This window comes from Fringilla coelebs (genome assembly GCF_963513975.1).
Source record: "Fringilla coelebs genome assembly, chromosome: 24".
Classification (NCBI taxonomy): Eukaryota; Metazoa; Chordata; class Aves; order Passeriformes; family Fringillidae; genus Fringilla; species Fringilla coelebs.
In genome coordinates this window covers 4,512,060-4,536,597 of record NC_140050.1, presented here as the reverse complement: position 1 = coordinate 4,536,597, position 24,538 = coordinate 4,512,060, and the positions used below count along the sequence as shown (strand labels likewise).

The 24,538-nt window shown below is 46.9% G+C and overlaps 1 protein-coding gene across 1 annotated transcript in view; it reads left to right on the top strand.

Annotated features, from left to right (window-relative positions):
* INSR (insulin receptor) overlaps positions 1–24,538 on the top strand; it is a 60,123-nt gene that overhangs the window by 17,671 nt on the left and 17,914 nt on the right. The window contains 7 exon segments of the mRNA XM_084221351.1: positions 15,158–15,473; positions 18,901–19,046; positions 19,736–19,880; positions 20,112–20,326; positions 22,559–22,685; positions 23,282–23,532; positions 23,896–24,063. Coding sequence (XP_084077477.1) covers positions 15,158–15,473; positions 18,901–19,046; positions 19,736–19,880; positions 20,112–20,326; positions 22,559–22,685; positions 23,282–23,532; positions 23,896–24,063 — 1,368 coding nt within the window.

Here is a 24,538-nt window from a genome sequence, read left to right as displayed (position 1 = left end):
ATGGTTTTGGTGCACTCCAGAAAGAGAAATGTGATTTTAATCCTGTGTACCAGGTCAGGGGTGCCCTTTTCCAAGGATGCCAAGAGCTGCTGCTCCACTGGAATTGTAACTCAGGCAGTTTCAGCTTTTGCAGAGCTCAGCTCCCACTCTGCAGTTGCTGATGCCCTGGCAGGTGCTGGATGGGTGAAGTGTCAGGAATTGTGACCCCTCTCAGGATTTATGCCTCATTCATAGGCCTGAGGGGGTGTCAGATATTTAGCAATATTGGTCTGATGAATAGTGCAGAACTTGCAAGGTCATTTTAGTTTTCAGTGCAGTTTGGAGCTTCTGGAGCCGCACACATGGAGCTCTGGTCACTTAGGTCTGCCACAGGACCAGTGCTGCTGTGTTCCAGCACAAGGCTGATGATTTTAAGTCAGAGTTAAGGGAATTTAGGGAGCAGGTTTGTCAGAGGTCAGAGCAAACACCTGCCTTGCTGCTCCTCTCAGCTCACTCTGCTCTGACCCCTGGGCACAATTCCTCATTTAGTGGCTTTTAAAATGTGAATTGTCTGGGGCAGGGAGGGAGGAGGTTGGTCCCAGTGTGTTCATCAAAACAAAGCCTGTTGGACTGTAGGGTGTGAGGAAGGGAAGGCAGCAGGCAGGTTTGGAGTTGTGCAGCTGTAATTTCCAGCCCAATTTTTGATATTTTTCTCTGGTTTTGTAGCTGTGGGAGTTGGATTATGCTGAGAGCACACAGCATTATTGCACAGCAAGGCTGTAACCCCATGAGCTGGGGTGCCAGGGCAGGAGCAGACACTGCCCTGTGGAGAGGGAGGAGCTGGTGCTGGGATGTGATGTTCTCACACAGCACTTTGATGACACAGAATGGGGCTGTTTGTGGCTGATTTTCCCCAGTGGATGTGAAGATCCCAAGTGTGACACTGGGTGTTGCAGGGATGGATTATTTGGGGTCTGTGGCAGAGCTGCTGAACTTGCCAGTGCAGCAATGTCAGTTCTGAGCTGTTTGCTCTGAAATATCTGCAGGAACTGAGAGTTCACTCAGCAACCTGCAGGAAAAAAGTCGAGTTCCAGCTCTTGCACTGCCTGGGCACTGGGAAACCCCTCACACAGAGGCTGCAGACAAACTCTGTCATATCAGCAGCGTTTTGTGATTGATAAAGTACATAAAGAATGTTTGCTCTTGAAAGTGGGCTTGATTAGAAAATCTCAGGAATTGTGCAGGAAGCCTTATCCCTGTGTGTTGGTTTCCCAGGAGTGGGGCATGTGTGATTCCACAGACATCACAGGATAACAAAGCATTTTTCTGTTTCCATTTTCAACTTCATTAAGCACATCCATGTTGCGTTACGGCGCTGCAAGGATTTTAATACTTCATGAGCAATGAAAGGATTCATTAAAATTTGAGTATCAGACAAATGTTCTTCTTGTCTTTTCTGCAAAGACAATCCAATTATATTCTCTGGGTAGTGCAAACATAGAGCAGTGATTTAATGAAATGAACAGGACTGGGTTTTTCTGGTCTTTGGGCTTTTCTGAATGTCATCTTTCTGAAGTCAGGCTGATGTGTTTACACAGCTTCACTTTGGGATGGAGGAGTCCAAGAGCTCCCTCTAAGTACCCCTCAAAAGCTCCCAAAAGCCAGAGAGGAAATGGAGCTCCTCAGTGTGATGTCTGAGTGTCTGAAAGTCTCGCCCAGTGGAGCCTTAACAGGGCTTAAAGGAATAAGGCTTTTGTTTTGAAACAGTACTTGAAGGGAAGCCTTTAAAGCTCAATAAACTATTTCTCTGTTCATTCAGTTCTGTGGGGTTTAGGCTCTGGGAATCTGAGCCCTCTGTTTCTGGCAAGGGGAGCATAGCACACAGGACACAGCCTTACCTGGAGACTTAAGGATAAAGCAATTTATGTAGAAACTGGTCTTTGTATGAAACTTCTCACCTCAGCAGCATCTTTACAATTATTAAATCAGCAAAATAAATGCCATGTGTAGATTTTCCTTAGGCTTCTCCTCCACACTCCAATAACTTTATCTCCAGAGCTGCTTAAATAATTTGTGTAGCATTCGGCTGCTCTCTCAGTGCTTGGATATCGAGTTTCTAGTCCACAAAACCAGTCCATTGGAGCTGGGTATCTGCATTGAGTGTCAGTTTTTGTTCTGGGAAACATGAAATGTTCTGCTTTGGGCCTGTACAGTGTGTGAATTTGGTGGGTGTGATAAGAAAAACGTCCCCGTGTTTTGCATGGCCCCGGCGGCCAAAGGAGGAGCAGCCTCGTGATGCTCTTTGCTCATCAGCACCAGGGAAGAGTTGTTTTTCCACATGCTCTAATCTGTGATAACAAAAAGAACTTCAGATTGTGTTTTTCAAAGGCACTGTGGGTCTCTGAGCGCTCAGATTTGCCTGTGACTCTCTCTGCTGTGTGTCTGTCCACCCAGAGCCTGATTTGGAGTGGCTCTGGTTCAGATCCACGCCTTGTTCTGGCTGAGGAGGCTGAGCAGGACCCAGCAACCAGCTGGAACCAAGGGTTTTGTTTTCCTCTGTGGTGCTCTGGGTGTTCTGCAGAGGGCTGAGTGCTGGATGTGCACTGGGGTGCTGCCAATCTCCTCCTGCCACTGACAGGTTCTGTGCCTCGCTTTGTGACCTCATAAACTTCAGCCAGATGATGCAGGAAGGGATTGGAGGCAAAATTTAACTTTAGTGTAGATTTAGACAAACAACCAACAGAAATGTCTTAGGTGGAGTGGTTGAGGTGGGCTTGGACTGGGTGGCATCTCCAAAACTCCTTGGGCTCCCTTCCATTGGCAGATTGATTGCAGCTCCCAGCTGAGACTTGAAACCGCTGGAGTTTGGTGAAGAAAAAGCCTCTTTGTCCCTGGAGAAACTGATATGGCTTCAGGTTACTTGTAGGGGAGAGTCCCATCTCTTTTTCTTGCTTGGTAATGCTGATTCGTGTCATTTTTTTCCCCAGAGGGCTCTCTCCATTGTAAGGTGATTTCCCCAGTAACTACCCCTTGAGGGATCTGCAGGTGTGTGGCTGTGGCATCAATTAGAGAGCTCTGAATAATCCTAATTGCTCTGCAGTGGACAATGCTGATGGCAGCTGGTGATTAGACCATATCTGAGTCCTGTGCTGATAAAGTGAAGGTTTTTAGCACCAGTGGCACACGCCTGCAGGGGTGGGGGATATCAGCAGATCCTGTTCCTCCCACTGGCCCAGCATGGATAATGGGATTTTCACTACTCCTGCACTTCCCTGTGACCTCAGTGACAGTCAGTTTTATTTGAAGAGCTTCCCAGTGTGTGAAATAAAGCAGAATTTTCACAATTTTCACCATTGACACTTGGAGCCATCAACTGTTGTAGAAGGAGGATTGAGAATCCAAGATCTCCCGAGCTCAGTGTAACTTTGGATGATTCAGTTCCCCTGTTGTTGGCCTTGTTGAGATGGCACAACTAGTTTGGCATTAAATGCCTTCACATTACAACTTTCTCTTGCGTAATTTACAAGGAGAGATAGATTAATGGCCTCCAAGGGTGGCTTGTGCAATGGAGTTAATGGTTTTTGTACTCATCTCCAGTCGTTTGGTTTTCCTCAGGGTTGTGTTTGTGTGACTTTTGGTCATTTTTATCATTTCTCATTTGGCATCTGGGTTAGAGCAGCAGAGGGATGTGGCACAGTCACAAAAACTCCAGGGATGAGTGTGTTTGTAAGGAGAAGCTGCTAAGCCAGTGGATATCTGGGAAGAGCCAAGCTGGAGAATTTGTGCAGTGCCACACTTGTATACAGTGAATTACTTGAAAATGGGCATTGCTGGTATGCCAAGGATGACGAGGGCGAGTAGTAAATAAAAATACATTGCACATTGCTTGGCTCTGCAGGCAAACAGGATCTATTTCAGTCCTGCTAAGGAAATTCTTATGCCTCGAAATAAACTGTGGCAAGAGTGTGTAGAGCTTTGGGCAAACAGGGGAGGGTGTGCAGAGGAATGGGCAGGAGCTGAGTGAGGAGGCCACAACTGGAGGAGTTGAGACAATTTTATACAGAATTGATGGATTTGATACTGGCTAACAAGATGCTGCATCCTTTCTCCTTTCCACAGTTCAAACAGTGCTTTGGAAAAAATGACTGTAGGCTCAGGGGAAGATGAAGTGACACCTGTGAAGTGTATGGAGGCACAGGAGGAATCAGTGGAGGATGGATGTGTCAGTGCTCCTGGTGAGCCTGGGTTTGGGCAGTGACTGTGCACTGAACAGTTCATGCACCCTGAAAAAAAAAATCTGTTTGGTAGAGCCAGTTAACTCTGCTTCCCAGGAAAATCCACCTTTCTTTGCACACCTTCAGGTGATGCTTTGCTTTTCTCTCTCTGCTCATCCTCTCTGGGAGGTGAGGCAGGAAAGGGGATCTGGAGCAAGAAAGGAGGATCTGGAGTGATCCCCTTCCTTTTCCCTCTCTCTTTGTTTTCAGTCTCCTCACCCACAAACACAAATTTGGTTTCAGTATCGATGTTTACAATTCATGACTGCGCCATGAATTCTGCCCAGATTAAAATCTTAACCTCTGCCTGACATTTCTGTGTAGATCATTAGTTATCAGCATAATCTCCTTGTGGTTAATCTTATACTTCCTCCCATTCCATTGCCTTTCTCAGTTATGGACAGCTCCATTTTTGCTGGAAACTCTGCCTCTGTTTTGGTGTAGATTTGTTGTTTTCTGTGCTGGGATTACGTTTATATAACGTATCTAAAATTCCATCTTTCCTCATCCCCACGTGGCAGCATAGCTGTCGTTCTTTCATGCCTTGTTTACTACAACATCCTTCCCCCTGGCCTTGAGGAAAGGAATCTTGTCCCTCCCTTATCTCTGCAGAAAGCAGAGCTTGGATGTTTTGCCTCGTGCCCTGATCCTATCATTACTCCTCATTTTCAGGACGGGCTTTGTAGGTAAAAGTAATAACCTGGGTTTGGAAAAATCAGATGGACCTTGCTCTTAAACCATCACCAAGTCCTTGTGTGTGTCTCCATTTGTCTCTGTTTCATATCAGCTCCTAGAATCATCGAATCATGGAATATCCTGAGCTGGAAGGGACCCACAAGGGCCATCACTTATTTTTAGGATGTGTCTGGACCACTTTGCTGTGATTTGGGGTTGCAGGGAGTGAGCAGGTTTGGCAGGAGCAGGTTGAAGTGAACAGGGATGTTTACAAGATGCTGTACATTGGAGGGTAATAAATAGTTAAATATTAACAGGAAGCTTTCATGAGGCTCCCAGGTGGCATCAACCGTTGGATGATAACAACAAATCCTTGGGTTGTAATAAAGATTGAAATTTAACAAACCATAACAACAACAACAAAAAAAAAAACCAAACCAACACATTATTGTTGTGAGTAAAATGACAATCAAAGCTTTACCAGGGAAATGGCCAAATTAAAGTTAAAGATTCTGGTCTTGGTCTAAATTACAAATCATCTCTTCTGCTGTACAGAATGAAATGCAATATTTTCCCTCAAGATGTGGTGTCAGTTTTGGGGCTGGCATATTAAAAAAACCCCAGCTGCTGAGCAGAGGTGGGTGGTTATTTCTGATCCCTCACACTAAGCTCCCATGTAATTTTGAACACAAAGTACAAGGAGCAGGCTTGACCTGCTTGCCAGAGAATGGCACAACAGCACTGTTGTAGACACTGGGTAAAGTATTTACAGCTTCTGGTCGCTCTCCTGGTGTGCACTTTGTGACACTTGTCCCACCTTTAACAGTTGCTGCTGTGTTTTCAAATCAAACTCTGTGTTTTGGTACTTGGGGCTCAATTGCCAGCAGCTTTGCTTGATTTCTGCAAGTTGTTTGTACCTGCATGGAGAATCAGCTCAATTGAAAGGTGCCAGGAGAATGAAAACAGACCTAGTCTTGAGTTTTAATTTCTTTATTAATTCATTTTTTTTTCAGTGGGAGGTGCTTTTCTCTGTAAGTCCAGTTCAGGAGGGGTTTGCAGCCATGGTGTGAACATCAATGCTTAAAATGCACAAAAGGAAAAGGTTTCTTTGATCTTTGTTCTGTCTGGGCAATCTTAGAAATACTTGGGTGGGAAACTTCCAGTTCTCTGTATAAATAGTTGGGGTGACAGAGGAGAGCAGGAGTGGAAACCTTCAAGGGAGAGAAACAGAAAGGTCTAAAAAAATCCATGAAAATGGGAGTCTGTCCTGAGGGTTCAGTGGAAGAAGATGGGGGCCTTCCATAGCTGAGGTTTGCAGCCCAAGAAGTCCTATCCCCAAAAATAAGAGATGATATTGGTGTCCCCCAAAAATAAGAGATGATACTGGGCTGTCAGACTCCATCCATAAAAATGTGAATTTGCACAGGACTTGGCACACCTGGGCCCTGCCCTGTGCCTCAGCTCATTTGCAAAGGTTGTCACTCCTGAGAAGATGAAGAACGAGTGACCAAAGACATTGTGGGTCCATTGAGGTTGATGACTCCTCCAGGTTTCACCATATTGAGATGACTTACATATATTTTATATATTATATAACCAAAATGTGTGTGTTTACATTTGTGCAAGCTCCTCTTCCCACGTTTCCCATATTGCTTCTCGTAACTCACCTAGCAGTAAATTTGTATTTCCAGAGAAATGCCCCAGCAGCAGGTGGAGTGCAGAAGATAATGAATTACTCCTCAGTTTAAACAGCAGAAGGTTGGCACAGAGGAGGCTGTTTCTGGAGAGTTCTCCTGTTATCTGCCCCTTTCTTCTGTAAACAACTGAGCTCAACCTTTCCTGTATCTCCATTCAACAACTTCTTCCACTATCATGGCAGGACAAGGTGGCACAAGACTCCAAACTCTTTTATCTGGTCTAAACTCACATTTGCTGATCTGTGGAAACCCAGGGCAGCACAGGGAATATTTCTGTCTCTGCTCTGGGGTGCCCTGACCCCCAGGGGAGCACTGACTGTGACCCTCATTCATGGAGAAAGTTTCCTAGACTGCAAGACAGATTGGAATCCACAAAAGTGTGAAATAGATTCTAGAGAGCAGTGTGGGTGTGTCACTGGGTGAGAAATTGAGGGTTTGGGGATTTTTAGTGTGCTGTGGATGGGAGCAAGATGGAGGGCACAGGGTTTGTCCTGGGTTTCTTCTTCATGCTTCTTCTTCCTTCTTCTTGGGTAGCATTTTGTAATTGGGCAGAAATTCTGCATTGCAGCTCTGTGGGATCAGTTATTGGGTTAAAAGGGAAAATTATCCAGCTGTCAATCCTTAATTGGATAGTTTAGTCTTGAAAGGCCTTGTACCAAGAGATTGTTGGCCATTTTGTGCCTTCTAATGAAAAGCTGCAGAACTCACAGTAGTGAGACTGTTTTACTGATAAGAAATAATAAACACCTGAGTCCCAACATGAACTACTGTCTCAGGTGCCCTCACTGACCCTCACAGGTCCAGCATCCCCGTGGATTTCATCTGTTCCTGTCTGGAGGTGGCTGGTTGGAATATCTGAGACATTCCGTGTAGCTCCAGTTGAGCACGTAATTTGTGGAAGGCTTGGGAGGAGAAACAGTTTTTTTTTCCCTTGTCCTTACTGATAGTTGAGATAAGAGGTGTAATGTTGTCCTGAGAAATGTCAATGGGAAGAGTTTCCTTGACGTTGTAGTAAGTGTGTTGTTTTTGGAAGTCACTGTCCATGGGAAGGGAGGCACCTGCAGTTAATTTTATCTGTTCCTGTGTAAATACAGACCTCCTAACGTTCCCAGCTCACAGTTCAGAGGGGTCATGGCATTATGTACTGTAATATCTTATTTTATAAATAACACTTTATTTTAGTGCTGATTGTAAAATCTGGGATTTATTTGGCACTTGCTCCTTCCCGAGCTGGTGCTGAGAACTGCAGCCCTTGAGTCAATGCCTTTTGGAAGGGTTGTTCCTTGCTTGTCTTGGGGAAAAGGGAGGGATGAGTGAGTGTTGTTAGAGCAGCTGAGCTCTGGGAAGAAGTGACATCAAATTTGCTTGAGCATCTCCCGATTATTTCCTGAATTTTGCTTGACCAGTGCCGGGCGTTGCCAGCAGGATTTTGCTTTCACCGTGTTGGCTTCCTATTTTTTGTGTTCTTCTTGTTACTCCACTGATTTTGTAGGCTCAGGAAGGGCTGGGGGAGCTGCTGTTGTTTGTCACCAAGGCGATCTAAAGTCCTTGTGCTTTTTACAGTCCACTGGAGCTCTCCAGCCCTGTCCCTCCCAGGCACGTTTCTGCTGCTGGTGAGGTTTGGGGTTTAGGTTTCTGCCTCTTTGGCCTCTGTGACATGAAGAAATAATTGAAGGAATAATCCACAATGCAGTGGGGTTTGCAGTACACTGGATTGCTTGCAGCAATCCTCTGTCTACCCACTCCACTGTGGGTTTTAGATTTATTTTTTACTTAGTCTTCACCAGACAGAGTTTTGCTTAATTTAATAGCTGTTTTCAGCTTTTTGATACATTCATGCACTGGGATTAGATGTTGTCTTTTTTCTATTGTTGTGAGTAAAATTACAATCAAAGCTTTACCAGGGAAATGCCCCAAATTAATGTTAAAGATTCTGGTCTTGGTCTAAATTGCAAGTCATCTCTTCTGCTGTACAGAATGAAATACAATATTTTGCCTGAAGATGTGGTGTCAGTTTTGTGTTCACATCAAATAAATGCTCGCAAGAAAGTAGATGATCGTGAGTGAAAAAATTAAAAATAGGTTTAGGGATAAAAATTACGTTTATAGGACAAATGGCACTTAACAACTGCCTGAATTAGGGGTCTTCTTGACTGGAAAAGAATGAGTGAAAGAGTAAAAGCTATCGAATTAAAAACACTGTGTAAGTACAAGAGGATTTCATACATGATTTTCTAAGGAGTAAGACCCATATGGATTTCCATAGCAGCACTTGCAGCAGGAAGCAAGCCCAGGCTCTGTAGTACTAAATTAAGATCACATGCTTGCAACACACTGAGGAGTTACTGCCGGGGGTGATTAGTCCTTGGGTTTCCTTTTTATTTTTTTTTTTCCCTTTCCTTGTTGGTTTTGTTTTTGTTTAGAACCACAAGAACCCATTGCTGCGGAGGTCATTGCCAGGACTGTACCGTTAGGAAATGAAATTACAGTTCCCTCTGCAGCCCTAACTCAGGCAGGACTCTGTGTGTGTAGGGATAAATTTATATGTCACATCTCGCAGCCATTTACAGTAAGAAGGGAAGAAAAGCCACGGGGACGTGCAGATCCTGTTTCTGTGGGGCTCTGCCTTTGGGTTCTGTGCCTGCGCCCATCATCCAACATGACACCAGGGCAGCCGTGGCACGGCCAAAACAAGCCATTTTCAGCCAAAAAAAAGCCATTTTTAGCCAAAAAAAGCCATTTTCAGCCAAAAAAAGCCATTTTCAGCCGTGGCAACGCCGCGCTCCCTCCTGCCTTCCCCTCCAGTTACAAACACCCCGCGCCAATTAAACACCACAAAAGCCACGCAGCCCTTGAGCTGCAGTAAATGGCATTAAATTGATGAGGCTGGTGATGTTTAGGGGGGTGGTGGGAGGCTGGGGCTGCCTGGGGAGCTGGCAGGGTTAAGGCTGTTTGCCTTGTGCAGATAGCGGGCGGTTGGCTTGGATGCCTCCCCTGCTCAGGCAGCAAATGCATTGGCTGAGGTTGAGGGCGGTTCTCCTGCCGCAGTTGTTTTGTGTCCTGGACTCCCTTGGATCTGGAGCCTCTTAATTGCCTTGTCTGTAATCAAAATAGAGTTTGTGTGAGCCAGGGCAGAGGAGCTGGTGGTGTGAGGAGAGTTTGGCCGGCTCGGCCGCTGGACGCCGGACACCCACGGTGGCCCAGGTTGCCTCCACTGACCCCAATAACACAGGGCTTGTTCTTTCACCCTACAAAAATCACCTATATTCACAATAAATCAGTCCCAAACCCATGTGGTGCCCGGACAGCACACGTGCAGCATCTTAATGTTGGTGTGTGTGGTTCAGAATTTGTCCTTATGAACTGTGTTCCTCTTACCCAACCCAACCGTGTGTGAGCACCCAGTTCAGCTCACCCAGGATGTTGCTATCAAAACCCACCCAGCAGCAGAGAGTCCCAAAGGAACAGCAAAATTTATCCTGAATGGTGTTTTCCCCTCTTTTTCAGACAATTCACCATTTTATTAACAGAAAACAAGAAAAAAGACCCTAAACACCAAAGTTTTTAATAGCTTAATGCTTAATTGACTTGCCTGTTAAATACCTGGTTACCTGTGCTGGCTGGGGAATGTGTTTACAGTCTCACTGAGGGTTGTTTCCACCTGGAGCACGGGGAAGTGGTGAAACACCGAGCGATCCGGAGGTGGAAATTCCTTTGCGCTGACTCCACGGCCGCCTGTCCCCCCCAGCTGGGCCCCAGCAGCACCAAGAAATGTCTGTTTGAATCTCTAATCAGAGAGCTTTGGGAAAGGCATTGTTCCCTCAGCCTTGGGAGCCACGCTAGCAGCGAGTTTAATATTTATACACCCCTGGAAGGACAGGTTGGAGCCCCTCGTGTCGCTGCCTTTCTCCAGGGGTTTGTTCATGTCAGGCTCTTGGGCAGCTTTGGGACAGGGGTTTGAGACACCCAGTTCCTCCAGGTGTGGAGAGGAGGTGTTGGGGTCCTGGTCAGCTTTGGGACAGAGGTTTTAAGTACCCAGTTCCTCCAGGTGTGGAAAGGAGGTGTTGGGGTCCTGGTCAGCTTTGGGACAGAGGTTTTAAGCACCCAGTTCTTCCAGATGTGGTGAGGAGGTGTTGGGGTCATGGTCAGCTTTGGGACAGAGGTTTTAAGCACCCAGTTCTTCCAGATGTGGTGAGGAGGTGTTGGGGTCCTGGTCAGCTTTGGGACAGAGGTTTTAAGCACCCAGTTCTTCCAGATGTGGTGAGGAGGTGTTGGGGTCATGGTCAGCTTTGGGACAGGGGTTTTAAGCACCTAGATGTGGTGAGGAGGTGTTGGGGTGCTGGTCAGCTTTAGGACAGGGGTTTGAGATACCCAGGTGTGGTGAGGAGGTGTTGGGATCCTGGTCAGTTTTGGGACAGGGGTTTTAAGCACCCAGGTGTGGTGAGGAGGTGTCGTGTCTGTGCTGGGCAGCTTTGTCCCAGTCCATGGCCCCACAGCAGTTTTTGTGGTGCAGCCTGGTGGTTTCTGCCCCTGCCCAGAGCAGCTGTTCCTTTGTCCCCTTGCTTGGGTTTGTGGAGTTCCCTTTGGATTTCCTGTGAGGAATGGGGGGAGTTGATTTTTTTTCCCTGTGCTGGGGGCTGTGGATGTCATGTCTGAACCTCTCCTGAGCTTCCCCACCTGCCAGAGCTCCTAAAAGCCACCTTAGAGTCACCAAATGTCCTGGGCTGGGAGGGATCCACAAAGATCCTTGAGTACAAACACCCCAGAAATCCCACCCTGAGCATCCCTGGGAGCCTTGTCCAAACATTCCTGGAGCTCTGGCAGCCTTGGGGTTGGGACCATTCCCTGGGGACCCCATTTTTTTGTGCAAAAACGCAAATTCTCTGAGTGCCATGGCAGTTTTTGGGGTCTGCAGACCTCAGTGGAGAAGGATCATGAGGTGCACAAACCCATTCAGTGTTGACCTGCAGTGAAAGCAGCAAAAACCCAAACAAAACCTGCGTTTCTGGCCCATCTGAGTGACATAACCTGGAGTAACAGTTGTAAAAGCCATAGTGAAAATACTCTGGAGAGGTTTTACACAACTTGAGGTGCTCTCCAGCATGCAGACTTTGATAATGTCATGACATCTGTTCAGGGTCTTGGGTAATGAGGATTTGTACAAAATGGTGATTGAATTTCTGGTCTTGAGTGCTTAATGGAAAAAGAGCTGTTGCCTTGGGTGCTTTGCTTTCTTCGAGCTGTCTTTGAGACATCAAAAGCTGGCGGAACAGGAAAAGAAGAAACGTTAAGAATGGTTTAAAAATAGTTTAATTGTATCTTCTGAAAACCTTTGGAGTGGGGACTTTAGGCGGTTTCTGCCCTGTGAATACTTGCAGCTGAGTTCAAAATGTGTAAATAAGCACAGAGCTTTGAAGATTAGTTTCCATAACAAATTAAATAAAAATATTGTGTGACAGAATGTTAAGTAGGTGCCATGTGTCACCGGGTGCTTTGCATGAGGGCTGGCTTTTCCCAATTACCTGGCTGCTCCTTGGAAAACAAATGCTGTCTTTTGGATGCTTTAAACTTTGAGCATGAAAGAGGCAGGGGAAAACTCCCTTTGTGAGGAAATGCTGGTGAGGAACACTGAGAATTGTGCTGGCAGCACTCACCCTCCAGCTCCCACAAACCATTCCTGCATTTGCTGCAGTGCTTTGCTTCCCAGCTGGAAGCTGACCCTGCTCCAGGGAGGAACCAACCAGTGCAGGATTCCTTGCAGGACATCTCTGTCTCAGGGGAGGTGTGGGAGAAACATCCCAGGCTTTCCCCCTGCTCACAAACCTTATATTCCAGGCTGGAAATAGTAAATTTGATAGTGCTTTTGACTAAATTCTGGAATTTTCTGTTGCAAATATTTCTAATAAACTGCAGCCAGGACACCTGTTGCTAGATTGTGCTCATCTGTGTATAACCATTTAAAACATCCATGTATAACCATTTAAAACATCTGTGTGTAACCATTTCAAACATCCATCTATAACCATTTAAAACATCCAGGTATAACCATTTCAAACATCCATGTATAACCAGTTTTATATTCAGTCTAATGCAAGGTGTTACCTGCAGGTTGCTATTTGGCTGTTGCATTTCAATCAAGTACTGCTTGGGACAGGTTCACAAAATAAGACCTGCTGCTAGAAAAGGGCAAAAAGTTGGAAAGGAAATTAATTTGAAGCACATTGCTGTGTTTTTTGTAATGGATGAGTGATGCACAGAGAAAACACCTGCACTGAAGGACTCACACAGAAGCAGTGAGATATTTGAGATTAAATTGACCTTGTGGTAGAATTTCAGCTTTATCTATTTCATATTTCTTCAAGGGATTTATCAGGCTGGAGCAGACCAGAGGTTGCTCATCTTTAGTACCTCATCTAGTCCTGCTTATTCCAAGAATGGCATTAACAGCTTTAACACACTTAATTCTGCAATCCCCTAACATGGGGCAGAGGGGGATTTTCTTCCTAACACAGCTGGGGGTTGGATCATCCCAACATGTTGAGCTGTGGCTCCCACATGCTGCTCCTTTGGCTGGATAAAACTTGACCACATTCCACTGTTGGTCTGCTCAGGGTGCTTTAACCAGAATTTAGAGATAATATTTTAGAATAGAGATGATATTTCATCTCTGGACATCGCTGGGTCAGGATAAAATAAATAATAAATTAATTAATAAAGTCCCTCCTGCCTGGACACTGATTATTGGACAGAAAGCTGGGGAAATGTTGAGGCAGATGGTGTTAATTCAGGAATTATTGCTGTCTCCCTTCACCAGGGGGGCTCAGGCAGCACACCAGGAGATGCTCAGGTGTTCCCTCAGCACACTCTGGTTTGGTGAGGACAAAGGGTGTCTTGATCTGCATCTTGGCAATTCACAGATCTCAAAGGCTGTGAGGATAAATCCAGGTTCCTGTCCCCCATCTAAAGCTCTTCTTCCTGCTTGGCCTTGGTGTTGGCTCTTGGAGTGTTGATTTCAGCTCTGTTCTCTTTCCTGACATGGAGTTCTTGGTGTGTTCTGGGTTACAGAGCTGGGTTTGATCATTTCATCCTCATTTGAACCTCTCAGAGTGAGCCTGGAGATGCTGAGGGGCAGGACTGACCTTCCCCTGGAGCTCCCCTGGGTTTGTTCATCCTGCCCTCCTGCTCCTCCTCGAGTTACTCACCGTGTTTGCTCCGCTTGGTTTGGAGTTCAAAGCCCAAAGTGCTGGTTAAAGCTGTTGTGGGGTGCTAAGTAATGAGTAATTAAAAAGAAAAACCATCAAACCCTCAAGCAATAACACTCATGGGTGCCCTTCTTTGTGGACTTGTTGGGAGAGCCACTGAGGAGCTCGTGTTGGTGCCAGGGCTTCCTCCAGGAAACCAGGGACAGGGGGATAGACAGATGGGAAGCAAATCCTGATAAAGATGGAGGGCTGTGTAAAAGTGCTGTAGGAAACTTCAGGGTTTTTTTAACTGAGAAACAAGAATTTTCTGGCTGAAACTGGCTGTGCCAAGCTGGGGAGCTCTTGGTGTGGAGTCTCATCACTCTGAGCTTCAGAAGTGACACCAAGGCTCTCCTGGAGCCTCTTTGCTGGACTGAGGGAGTAGGAAAACTCAGTTTTCTTCGTTTGAAGATGAGCATTGATGAGTTGTGAGGATGAATGGTAAGACTCCTCAAAAACATTCATAAAATGTGGCATTTACACAGAAAAGTGGACATGAGGCAGAATTTGCGCTGAATGGTGGAAATGAGGTAGAATTTGTACAGAAGGGTGGAGATGAGGCAGAATTTACAGTGAAAGCTGGAGATGAGGCAGAATTTACAGTGAAAGCTGGAGATGAGGCAGAATTTGCAGTGAAAGGTGGAAATGAGGCAGAATTTGTTTTGGAAGGTGGAGGTGAGGCAGAATTTACACTGACAAGTGAAAGTGAGGCAGAATTTGCACTGCCAGGTGAGGTTGAGGCAGAATTTGCACTGAGAGCTGGAGATGAGGCAGAATTTGCAGTGAAAGGTGGAGATGAGGCAGAATTTGCAGCGAAAGGTGGAGATGAGGCAGAATTTGCAGCGAAAGGTGGAGATGAGGCAGAATTTGTTTTGGAAGGTGGAGGTGAGGCAGAATTTGCACTGACAAGTGAAAGTGAGGCGGAATTTGCACGGCCAGGTGAGAATGAGGCAGAATTTGCACTGCCAGGTGAGAATGAGGCAGAATTTGCACTGAGAGCTGGAGATGAGGCAGAATTTGCAGTGAAAGGTAGAGATGAGGCAGAATTTGTTTTGGAAGGTGGAGGTGAGGCAGAATTTGCACTGCCAGGTGAGGTTGAGGCAGAATTTGCACTGCCAGGTGAGAATGAGGCAGAATTTGCGCTGAGCGCTGGAGATGATGCAGATGCTCCGTGGTTGCCCCTTCGCACAGGAAGCTCCAGCACAAGCAGGACCAGGTGTCCCCTCTGTAACCTCAGCCCACAGTGGGCAGGCTCTGAGTGCCACTCACCTGCCTCTGTGTTTGTCCCCAGTCTGTCCCCCTGCCTGCAAGTCGCAGGGCTGCACGGCGGACGGGCAGTGCTGCCACAGCGAGTGCCTGGGCGACTGCACGGAGCCCAACGACCCCGCGCGCTGCGTGGCCTGCCGCAACTTCCACCTGGACGGGAGGTGCGTGGAGAACTGTCCCCCAGGGCACTACCGCTTCGAGGGCTGGCGCTGCGTCACCTTCGCCTTCTGCCAGGAGCTGCACAACAAGTGCAAGAACGCGCGCGAGTCCGGCTGCCACGTCATCCACAACCAGGAGTGCGTGCACGAGTGCCCCTCGGGGTACATCATGAACTCCAGCAAGTGAGTGGCTGTGCTGCAAGGGGGGTTTGGTGTGGTTTTGTCCTCCTTGGGTATGGGGTTTGGGTGGTGTGTCAAGAGGAGGAGTGTTGCTCTTGTGTTGAGGATGACATGGTGGCGTGGTTTGATGCCAGTGCCCCCATGAAAATGTATTCTCCCCAGTGTTTGCTGTGAGATGCGACCTGAAATAGAGCAAAGCAGGCTCCAATTTAGGAATAAAGGAAAAAAAAACTTTATTAACTTACAATATGTAAAAGAACCACACAGAACTCAGAATGAAAACATTCCTTCTCCCCCCAGTAAATTCCCAGCACAACCTTGGATTATCAATCAAGTTACCACCCCTCAGGTAACCAACCCTCAGTTCATCACCACCCTTCAGATAATCAATTCTCAGTTCATCAAGGAGAGAGGAGTCCCTCTTGTACCATGGGCTTCCCCAGGAAACACAGTTGAGACCTCTTGTGTTTCCATGTCACACGTGGCACTGCCCGGAGAACATCTGCCATGGTGACATCTTCCTTCCATGCCCAGTGCTCTCACCACTGCACATGGACCAGGGCTGCTTCCAGGGTTCCCCTTTTTAAGGATGCTTTGCCCAGTTCCACAAAAGCAACAGTCACAAAAGGACACCTGTCCCCTCCAAATTCACCCCCCTGGGGCCGAGGGATCTTCTCCTTCACTGAAGATCGAGGGCACCACCACCCTCCTCACCCATCATCTCTGTTCACACCACTCCTTCACATCACATCACTGCACTCTTTGTCTCCCAGCCATTGCCTCCCCCCAAATGCAGTCTCTGTGTCACAGGAAAAAACTGGTTCTGTCCATAAAGTTCCCCTGGGAGTTCTCTGCTTTTAACCCCCTGTGTTCAAATTTCAGCACTGATTGGTTTGATCACAAACTCCCAAAAAACTCAGTTCCTTTTCAAACCAGGCCACACAGGAGGCAGTACTGTAGAAAGAGCAAAGGCTTTATTCAAGAGAACCAGGGTTTTTATAGAATGATACAATAGATTTGATTTGATTGGCTAACTAACAAAAACATCTTCTGCAAGTAGAGCAGGAGACTCTTAATCTCAGGGTTTGAGCCTCAAGTTGGGTGCCACCTGTAAGAATTGTGTCTGGATGGGCTGTTTGGGTCCAACCTGGCTGGCTGGGGACCCCAGCCCACACAGTCTTACACAGATAAAAGCAGAAGATGAGAAGTACTCTTCTCCATGTGGGGATGAATTTACAGTGAAAGATGAAGATGAGGCAGAATTTGTGCTAAAAGTGGGAAATGAGGCAGAATTTTCACAGAAGGGTCGAGATAAGGCAGAATTTGCTCTGACAACTGGAGATGGGTCAGAATTTACACAGAAAGGTGGAGATAAGACAGAATTTCCACAGAAAGGTGGAGATGAGACAGAATTTCCACAGAAAGGTGGAGATGAGACAGAATTTCCACTGGAAGGTGGAGAGGAGGCAGAATTGGCACTGACAAGGGGAGATGAGGCAGATTTTGCACAGAAAGGTGGAGATGAGGCAGAATTTGCTCTATCAAGTGGAGATGAGGCAGGGGATGAATGTCCTCTGTTTATTGACTTGAGAAGTACCAGATGGAAAAACCCACATGGGAAGAGCTCACAGCTCTTGGTGGGAGACTTTTATACCCAGGGGAAGAGGGGGCAGAGGAAGAGGACCATGGTGGGGGACTGACCAGGGGAGAGACCACCAACCCTGATACTTAGGAGGAAAAGGGGAAGAACATATGGTCATAGGATACAAATCATGTGAACAGTGCAAATTACCAAACACCCAGTGCAAACAACTAAATAACTTAGTGCAATACAACAATCTTCCTTGTACACCATCCTTGAGAAGAACAGACAGAAGAAGTAGAAGAACACCACCTGCAGATTGTTTATTCTTAACAAGTTATTACATCCTTACAACTCCTTAAAAATTCTCACAAGCTGCTGTGAGAAACGCTTGCCATTTCTCTCTCAGTCCCATGGCATCCACACAGGAGTTGGAGCAATCACCTGGTCTGCTTTAATATGATTTACAAACTAATACCTTGCTAATTCAAGCCATTAAAAGCTCTCCCTGCCATGGGTTGGTAGTTTATTCTTCCCTTGCTTGCTGTCAAGTTTGGAAAAAGTGGGAAAGGGAGATGGAGAGAGGACAAGGAAGAGCATCCACAACAGGGATGGGAGCGTGGGAGGAGGGAGGTGGGCAGTGGAGAGGCTTTAGCAGCCCTGCTTCCCTCCCCTCTGGAGCAGCCTCAGGCCAGGGAGCCAGGCTGGAAAAGCACAGCAGGGAGAGGCCGTGGCTAATGAAGAGAGCACAGCGTCCTCGGAGTGCTCGTTCTCAGAATATCAGTCCCTCATCCCTGTAATTACTTTCATTGAGCAGGTTCAAGCTGTGCCAGACATAAATGCACAATGTAACAAACAAGTGTAGCACGAATCAAAGCAGGGAACAGTCATTCTGTCTATTCCCAGGGGGTTTTGACAAAGGAATTAAATAATTTATGGTGCTGAGCTGTTTATCACTGAAAACTTGGTTGTTTGTCCCGCATTACCATTCTAGATTGTGGTGAGTCAGATTTCCTATGAATATTGGTCACTTTGTGCTTGCATGTATTTGCTCCTGCCGTAATAATTTCAGAGAATTCACTCTTAACAGGACTTTTTATGCCATTTCCTGTTTTGCTTTTCCAAAGAACCAACAAGCAGCCCCCAAAGTAGCTGTGCTGCTTGTGCAACAGCCCCGTGGCCTCTCCTGTGCTGTTCCAGGCTGCTGCCAGTGGGACCTCACAGCTCTGCTCCCTGCTTTTCCTAGAGCATTTCTTTCTCTGAACTAGTTGGGAACACATTCTTGTGGTGGTGTGACCAGGGCAAGCCATCAGCTCATGCTATTTAAGCAGTGTTTCCCCAGAGCACAAAGCACATTCTTGCCTTTTTTTTAAAGCAACATTGTGTGCAGTCTGCAATCAGAGGATTCCCAGATGCAGGGCCAGCTCTCCACTCATCAATTACACATTTGGTTCATGATTTTGAGATGAACACTGGGCTGGGATTTGTTATCTTGAAAGCCCTGGGATGGAGAGCACTGGGCAGCATGCTGGCCAATTTCTTATAGTTCAGGTCACTTTGTTTTGTTTTGTAGGGAGGGGTGGAATGATTCACATTTGAAGTGTGGGAGTGACAATTTAAGACCATTTAAATTTATCAGCAGTTATTTTCAAGGCCAGGTTGGGGTTTAGAGCAACCTGGTCCAGTGCAAGGTGTGGAAAGAGGTTGGAATGGGATGAACTTTAAAATCCCTTCCAACCCAAACCATTCCACGATAGCGAACCCCACGACATATCACCCCTTGAGATCGATCACACACTGCTGGGGCCCTCCTGCCTGACCCTGCTGCCCTGCTGTGCTGTTTTGCAGCCTGCACTGCACACCCTGTGCAGGGCCCTGCCCCAAGGTGTGTGACTTTGGCAAGGAGAAGACCATCGACTCGGTGACCTCAGCGCAGGAGCTGCGGGGCTGCACCGTGGTCAACGGCAGCCTGGTCATCAACATCCGCGGGGGAAGTAAGTGAGCAGCAAGGGAATCCCACCCCCCTGGCTGTGAGCAGCCTCAGAGGGACCCAGAGAAACCTGCACAAAGCAAAGGCTTTCATTTGACAGTTTTTGTTAATTGGTTGTTGCGAGTTCTCCTGAATTAACGTAAAGAAATTAAATATTAATGTTTATTAATTGTCGCGTTCGCATTATCTGGAAAAATCCCCTCGCCCAGGGTTTTTCTCCTGGGAAGCTGAGAAGCCTCAGAAAAAGGAAAACAATTCTTGTTTCATTTGCTTCTCCTCTGTTTTGCTCATGTGGAATGTGTTTGGAGATTGTTTACCCACAGGCGATTGTTTCATTGGTGTGAGTAATTTTTACTCTTTGGCCAATCAGTGCCAAGCTGTGTCAGGACTCTGGAGAGAGTCAGAAGTTTTTCATTATATATTTTAAACATTTTACCATAGTAAATATCCTTTCTGTATTCTTTAGTATAGTACAGTATAGTATTCTTTAATATAATATAGTATCATAAAATAGTAAATTAGAACATGGAGTCAGATTCATCATTCCTTCCTGCCACGAGGGTCTCAATAAATACAATAATTAATATTGTTAAATATTTATGTTTGGGCTTTAATTGTTTAATATTCATGTAATATGTGGGTGTTTCTCTCTGTGATACCAGAAAACTTTTCCCAATGTTTTCCTCTCCGTAGATAACATAGCAGCTGAGCTGGAAGCAAACCTTGGCTTGATAGAAGAAATCTCAGGTTACCTAAAAATCCGCCGCTCTTACGCCTTGGTTTCTCTTTCCTTTTTTCGGAAGCTCCATCTGATCAGAGGAGAGACACTCGAAGCTGGGTGAGTTCTCTCAAAAGATGCTTTATTTGAATATTTTGAAGTACCACTTCTGTCAGGGTGATTTGTATTGGGAAACAATTCCCAACTTATTTTGAAATGTTCCTCTGCTCGTGGCTTGTGCCCTACCAGGGCAGAAAATTTACATTCATTTTTCTTTGGTGCCTGAATTAGTGCAAAAAGAGTTTTCCATGCATCCCCTCCCAACCCATGTTTTCATTCTTCTGCTTTCAGGAATTATTCTTTCTATGCCTTGGACAACCAGAATCTTCGCCAGCTCTGGGACTGGAGCAAACACAACCTCACTATTGCACGGGGCAAACTCTTCTTCCACTACAACCCCAAGCTGTGCTTGTCAGAAATCCACAAGATGGAAGAGATCTCTGGCACCAAGGGGCGTCAGGAGAGGAATGACATAGCCCTGAAGACCAACGGGGATCAGGCCTCGTGTAAGAGTCTCAGAACACAGCCCTGCTTCCCTTCCCCTCCCTCTGCCTTGCTCTCCTCATGCTCCTCTTTCTCCCAGCCCAGCCCATGATGCTTTTCATGGCTTTTTCATCCCTTTTCATCCCTTAGCTAAAGCAGCAGATGTGCCCCTTGCCTGTGCACTCAGTGACACTGTGCCACGAGTCCCCATGGGATCTCCCCCTGGCACCCTTGGTCCACAAAACCCTGGGAGGTTTTTGGGGCTGGGAGTGTATTTATTGTGTCTTTTTGAAGAGTTTAGCACAGTGTAACCTCGGGCCAGGCTGGGACTTTGTGTTATTGCTGAGTACCTGATTAATAGTCATAATCTGCTTTTCCCATGTCATGAGGCAACATGGAATAAACACAGGAGAAACAGGATTTCCACCCATCCCTGCAGCCACGTGAGGCAATTGCCATGACAACAGGCAGGGAAAATTTTCCAACAATTTTTGCAATGCCTCTCTGAGGTTTTTCACCCAACAGCTTTCTTCAGGAGCAAGGATCAGACAGCTCCTGTGTCAGCAAACAGCACAGGGCGGGCTTCGAAGCCGTGCTGCTGAAGATGGGGTTCTGCAGACACTTATTTTGGCAGCAATACTGCAAGAAATGCAGTCCTTCTGCACCCCCAGTCCTGCTGTTTGTTCCCTTTCTGTGCCACCAACAATCCCCTTTCCCTGTTTGTACCAGGGCTCTGTTGTGGAGGTAATCAGGGGCAGGAAAAGCCCAGCTCTGTTCTGAGCTGGTGTCTCTGTGCTCTGATTGATTCTCAGCCCCACCTGCACACAGGAACAGGAGCATGTGCAGGTGGTCATGGGCCCCTTGGAACTCAGGATATTCTGTGAGGGACATGGGGACAGGGGCAGGGACCCATCCCTGCAGTTGGGTTGTGATCCTGGGAGATGCTTGGCCAGGTATTGCCCCAAAAAGCCCAGCACTGACTGAACTGGGATTTCAGATGCTGGCTCACGACCTGCAGGGCAGCTTGGGTCATCCTGTCCCTCTGCTTTGGGGACAGCACTGCCAGAAGAGCCCAAGGTCCTTTCCCACCCAGAACATCCCAGGATTCTGTGATCTCCAGTGCTGTCCTTGTTGCCCCTCATTGATGCAGCTGTTTGTGAACAGACCTAAAAAGTGAAGATCTTTCAGTTGACTCAGTTTCCTGGTCTGGTTTCCCACACATCAGCACAGGCAGCCAGGCCAGCACAGAGGGAGGGGGGATGCAATGGCTGTGACCTGAAACCTGGCAGTGAAAAACACACCCGGAGCCTCCGGGGCACCACAGCTCCAGCCTGGGAGCACAAGGAATCAGCTGTCTGTAAAGTTCATCTCCTCCCATGGGACACGAAAAACTCTTCCCACATTGGGGATAAACCTGAATTTGGGTAGATCCAGCTCTGCCTGTGGCTCCTGGGCTGGTGTTTGGTGTGAAGGCAGCTGGAGGAGACAGTTGCATTTCTCTTTGCCAGCTTTACCCTCACCCTGCTTAGCTGGTGTCTGTGCCCCCCCCACCTCAAACCACAGCTTGCCAGGTTGTTTGGCTTTTTGTTTGCTTTTACATTTCAAGCTCAGCTTTCACATTGGCAGCATCCTGTTTACTAAAAAAAAAATAAAAAATAGAAAGGGGAAAAAAAAGCACCCCTGTTTGTTCTGGATGTGGTGCCAGTGAAATAAATGTTCTTCCTCCTGTTGCAGCTGCTGCAGGAATAGCAAATTCAGTCAGAGCCACTTGGGCTGGGGGCACAAAACATGTCATAGCATGTCCCTTCAGCTCCATCCTCCTGCAAACACCCTCCTGTTTGCAGAGGGACCTCACTAGTCCTGGGCAAGGCTGGAAATTCTTCTGCTTCATTTCTGTGGCTTCTGGCCTTCTGTGCAAACCATGCTGCTGGGTTCAGCTGTGTAGATCATCATCAGTTGTGAAATGTGTTGCCTTTAGATTTCTCACTTTTTAGAATTTAGTTCAGCTCTTCTACAGAGTCATTTTCATGAAATCATAGAAAAATTTAACCTTAGGAGGGCACAGATACCAGCCACTGATTTGAGGTAGGAATGGCTGCCAAATAAGATAAAATTTTACTGGGCAGCTCTTCTCAGTGCCAACATCCTCACATTTATCTTAAACTTCTAAGATAATTAAAACCAAAATTTTAATTTTGCTTCATGCTTCATTTTCCAGCATCAATAAAACTATTGTCACTTCTCACTTGTTACAGGTGAAAACGAACTGCTGAAATTTTCTTCCATTAGGACTTCTCATGACAAGATCCTGCTGAAGTGGGAGCCCTACTGGCCCCCTGATTTCCGTGACCTCCTGGGGTTTATGCTGTTCTACAAGGAGGCGTAAGTGACCCCTCAGGTGACACAGCAGTGGCCTTGCTGGGCTGCCACCACCAGCAGCTGGCATTCACAGGTGGATGTTAAACCTGCTGGATGTTTTGGCTGTAGGCAAAGCTGTTCAGTCTCTGATTTTGTGGCTCCTACATTAAAGTTTGCAGTGATATCCTTCTGTAAAAGTGTTCATTAGGATCTCTGACTTGTGCACAGTCACAATTCCTCATTTAAGAACAATCCAAACTTACACACCTACTCGAACCATGGAGTTTCTCATCTCCCCACTCTGTGGAATGCTGAGGGTTTTATCCCCTTTGAGGTGGGAAAGGTTCTTTTAGAATCAAGGTACCAAGCTGATTTTCATAAAGCTGACAATAATCAGTCTGGATTTAGTTGTTGTGGTCATGTGTGGCACAGATCCTGCTCTGTGATGCTGCTGGAGGCCCAGTGACAAAGCTCCCAGTGCCTCCATTTCAGAATAAATACAAGAAGATAATTTTACTTTCTCTGAAGGGTAAAGGATGATAACTTCCAGTGTGTCTTTAGAAATGTTTTTAAGAGCCTGATTGAGGATTCTTTTAACTGGAACCTTCTCTTTCCTCAAGTCCCTACCAGAACGTGACGGAGTTCGATGGCCAGGACGCCTGTGGCTCCAACAGCTGGACAGTTGTGGATGTGGACCCCCCACCCCGCTCCAACGAGCCCAAAGCCCAGGCCCAGCCAGGCTGGCTCCTGAGGGGGCTGAAGCCCTGGACACAGTATGCAGTGTTTGTGAAAACCCTGGTCACCTTCTCCGACGAGCGGCGCACCTACGGCGCCAAGAGCGAGATCATCTACGTGCAGACCAACGCCACGGGTCAGTGCAGCACCCTCCTGGGCTAGAACCAGGCCTAACTAAGTCTGCTTGGGGGTTAGACAGGAAATTCCAGTGCCCTGCTTTGGTAGGGAGGAATTATTCAGGAAACTTCCCAGTGCCCTGCTTTGGTAGGGAGGAATTCCTAAACCAGGGGTGTGATTCCAGCTTGTCACCTCTTGTAATCAGTTTGTGTGGTCTCCTTAAGATAAGGCTGGAAGAGACCTCCAGGATGATCCAGCCCAGCCTGGTGGAGCCTGCTGGGTGCCAGGGAATGCTTGATGGCCATAGAAATGGAGATTTGCCTGTGCTTTGGCAGGCTCTGAGGGCAGTGCAGTCACCTCTGTCTCTTGCCTGCCCCTGCAGTTCCGTCGGTCCCGTTAGATCCCATCTCTGTCTCCAACTCCTCATCCCAAATCATCCTCAAGTGGAAGCCTCCCTCAGAGCCCAACGGGAACATCACACACTACCTGGTGTACTGGCAGCAGCAGGCAGAGGACAGTGAGCTCTATGAACTCGATTACTGCCTGAAAGGTGAGTGGCTGCTTCTCCCTCAGTCTCTCCCAGAACTGGGGTTTTGCCTTTGGGTCCCAATTCTGCTGCATTCAGGACTCTTTTTCTGGAATTAGCTCTGTCCCTCCCTGTTCTCTTACATTAGGTGCTGCTGCCAAGGTATGTGCAAAAGGTCTAAAAACGTTTTTGATAAAGTAATCACATATTTTTTCCATTGAGGAATCTCCTTTCTGCCCTTGCTCCTTTTAAACTGAATTATAAGTTTAATAGCAACAATAGAGATAGTAAAGTTAAAAATTTGGGTGCTGCTGGAGCTCAGGGCCAAGTTCATTTGCCTGGTTTGGAATTCCTTGAGAACAGAGAATTGCACTGAAGACTTCCAAAATCTCACCTGCTGCTCTGTGTTACCTGAACTGGGATAAAGCAGCATCCAAGCTCCATTTCGAAAATAGCATTTTGGAATTAAAGGCCTGCTAGAAAAGAGGGAGCTGCTCAG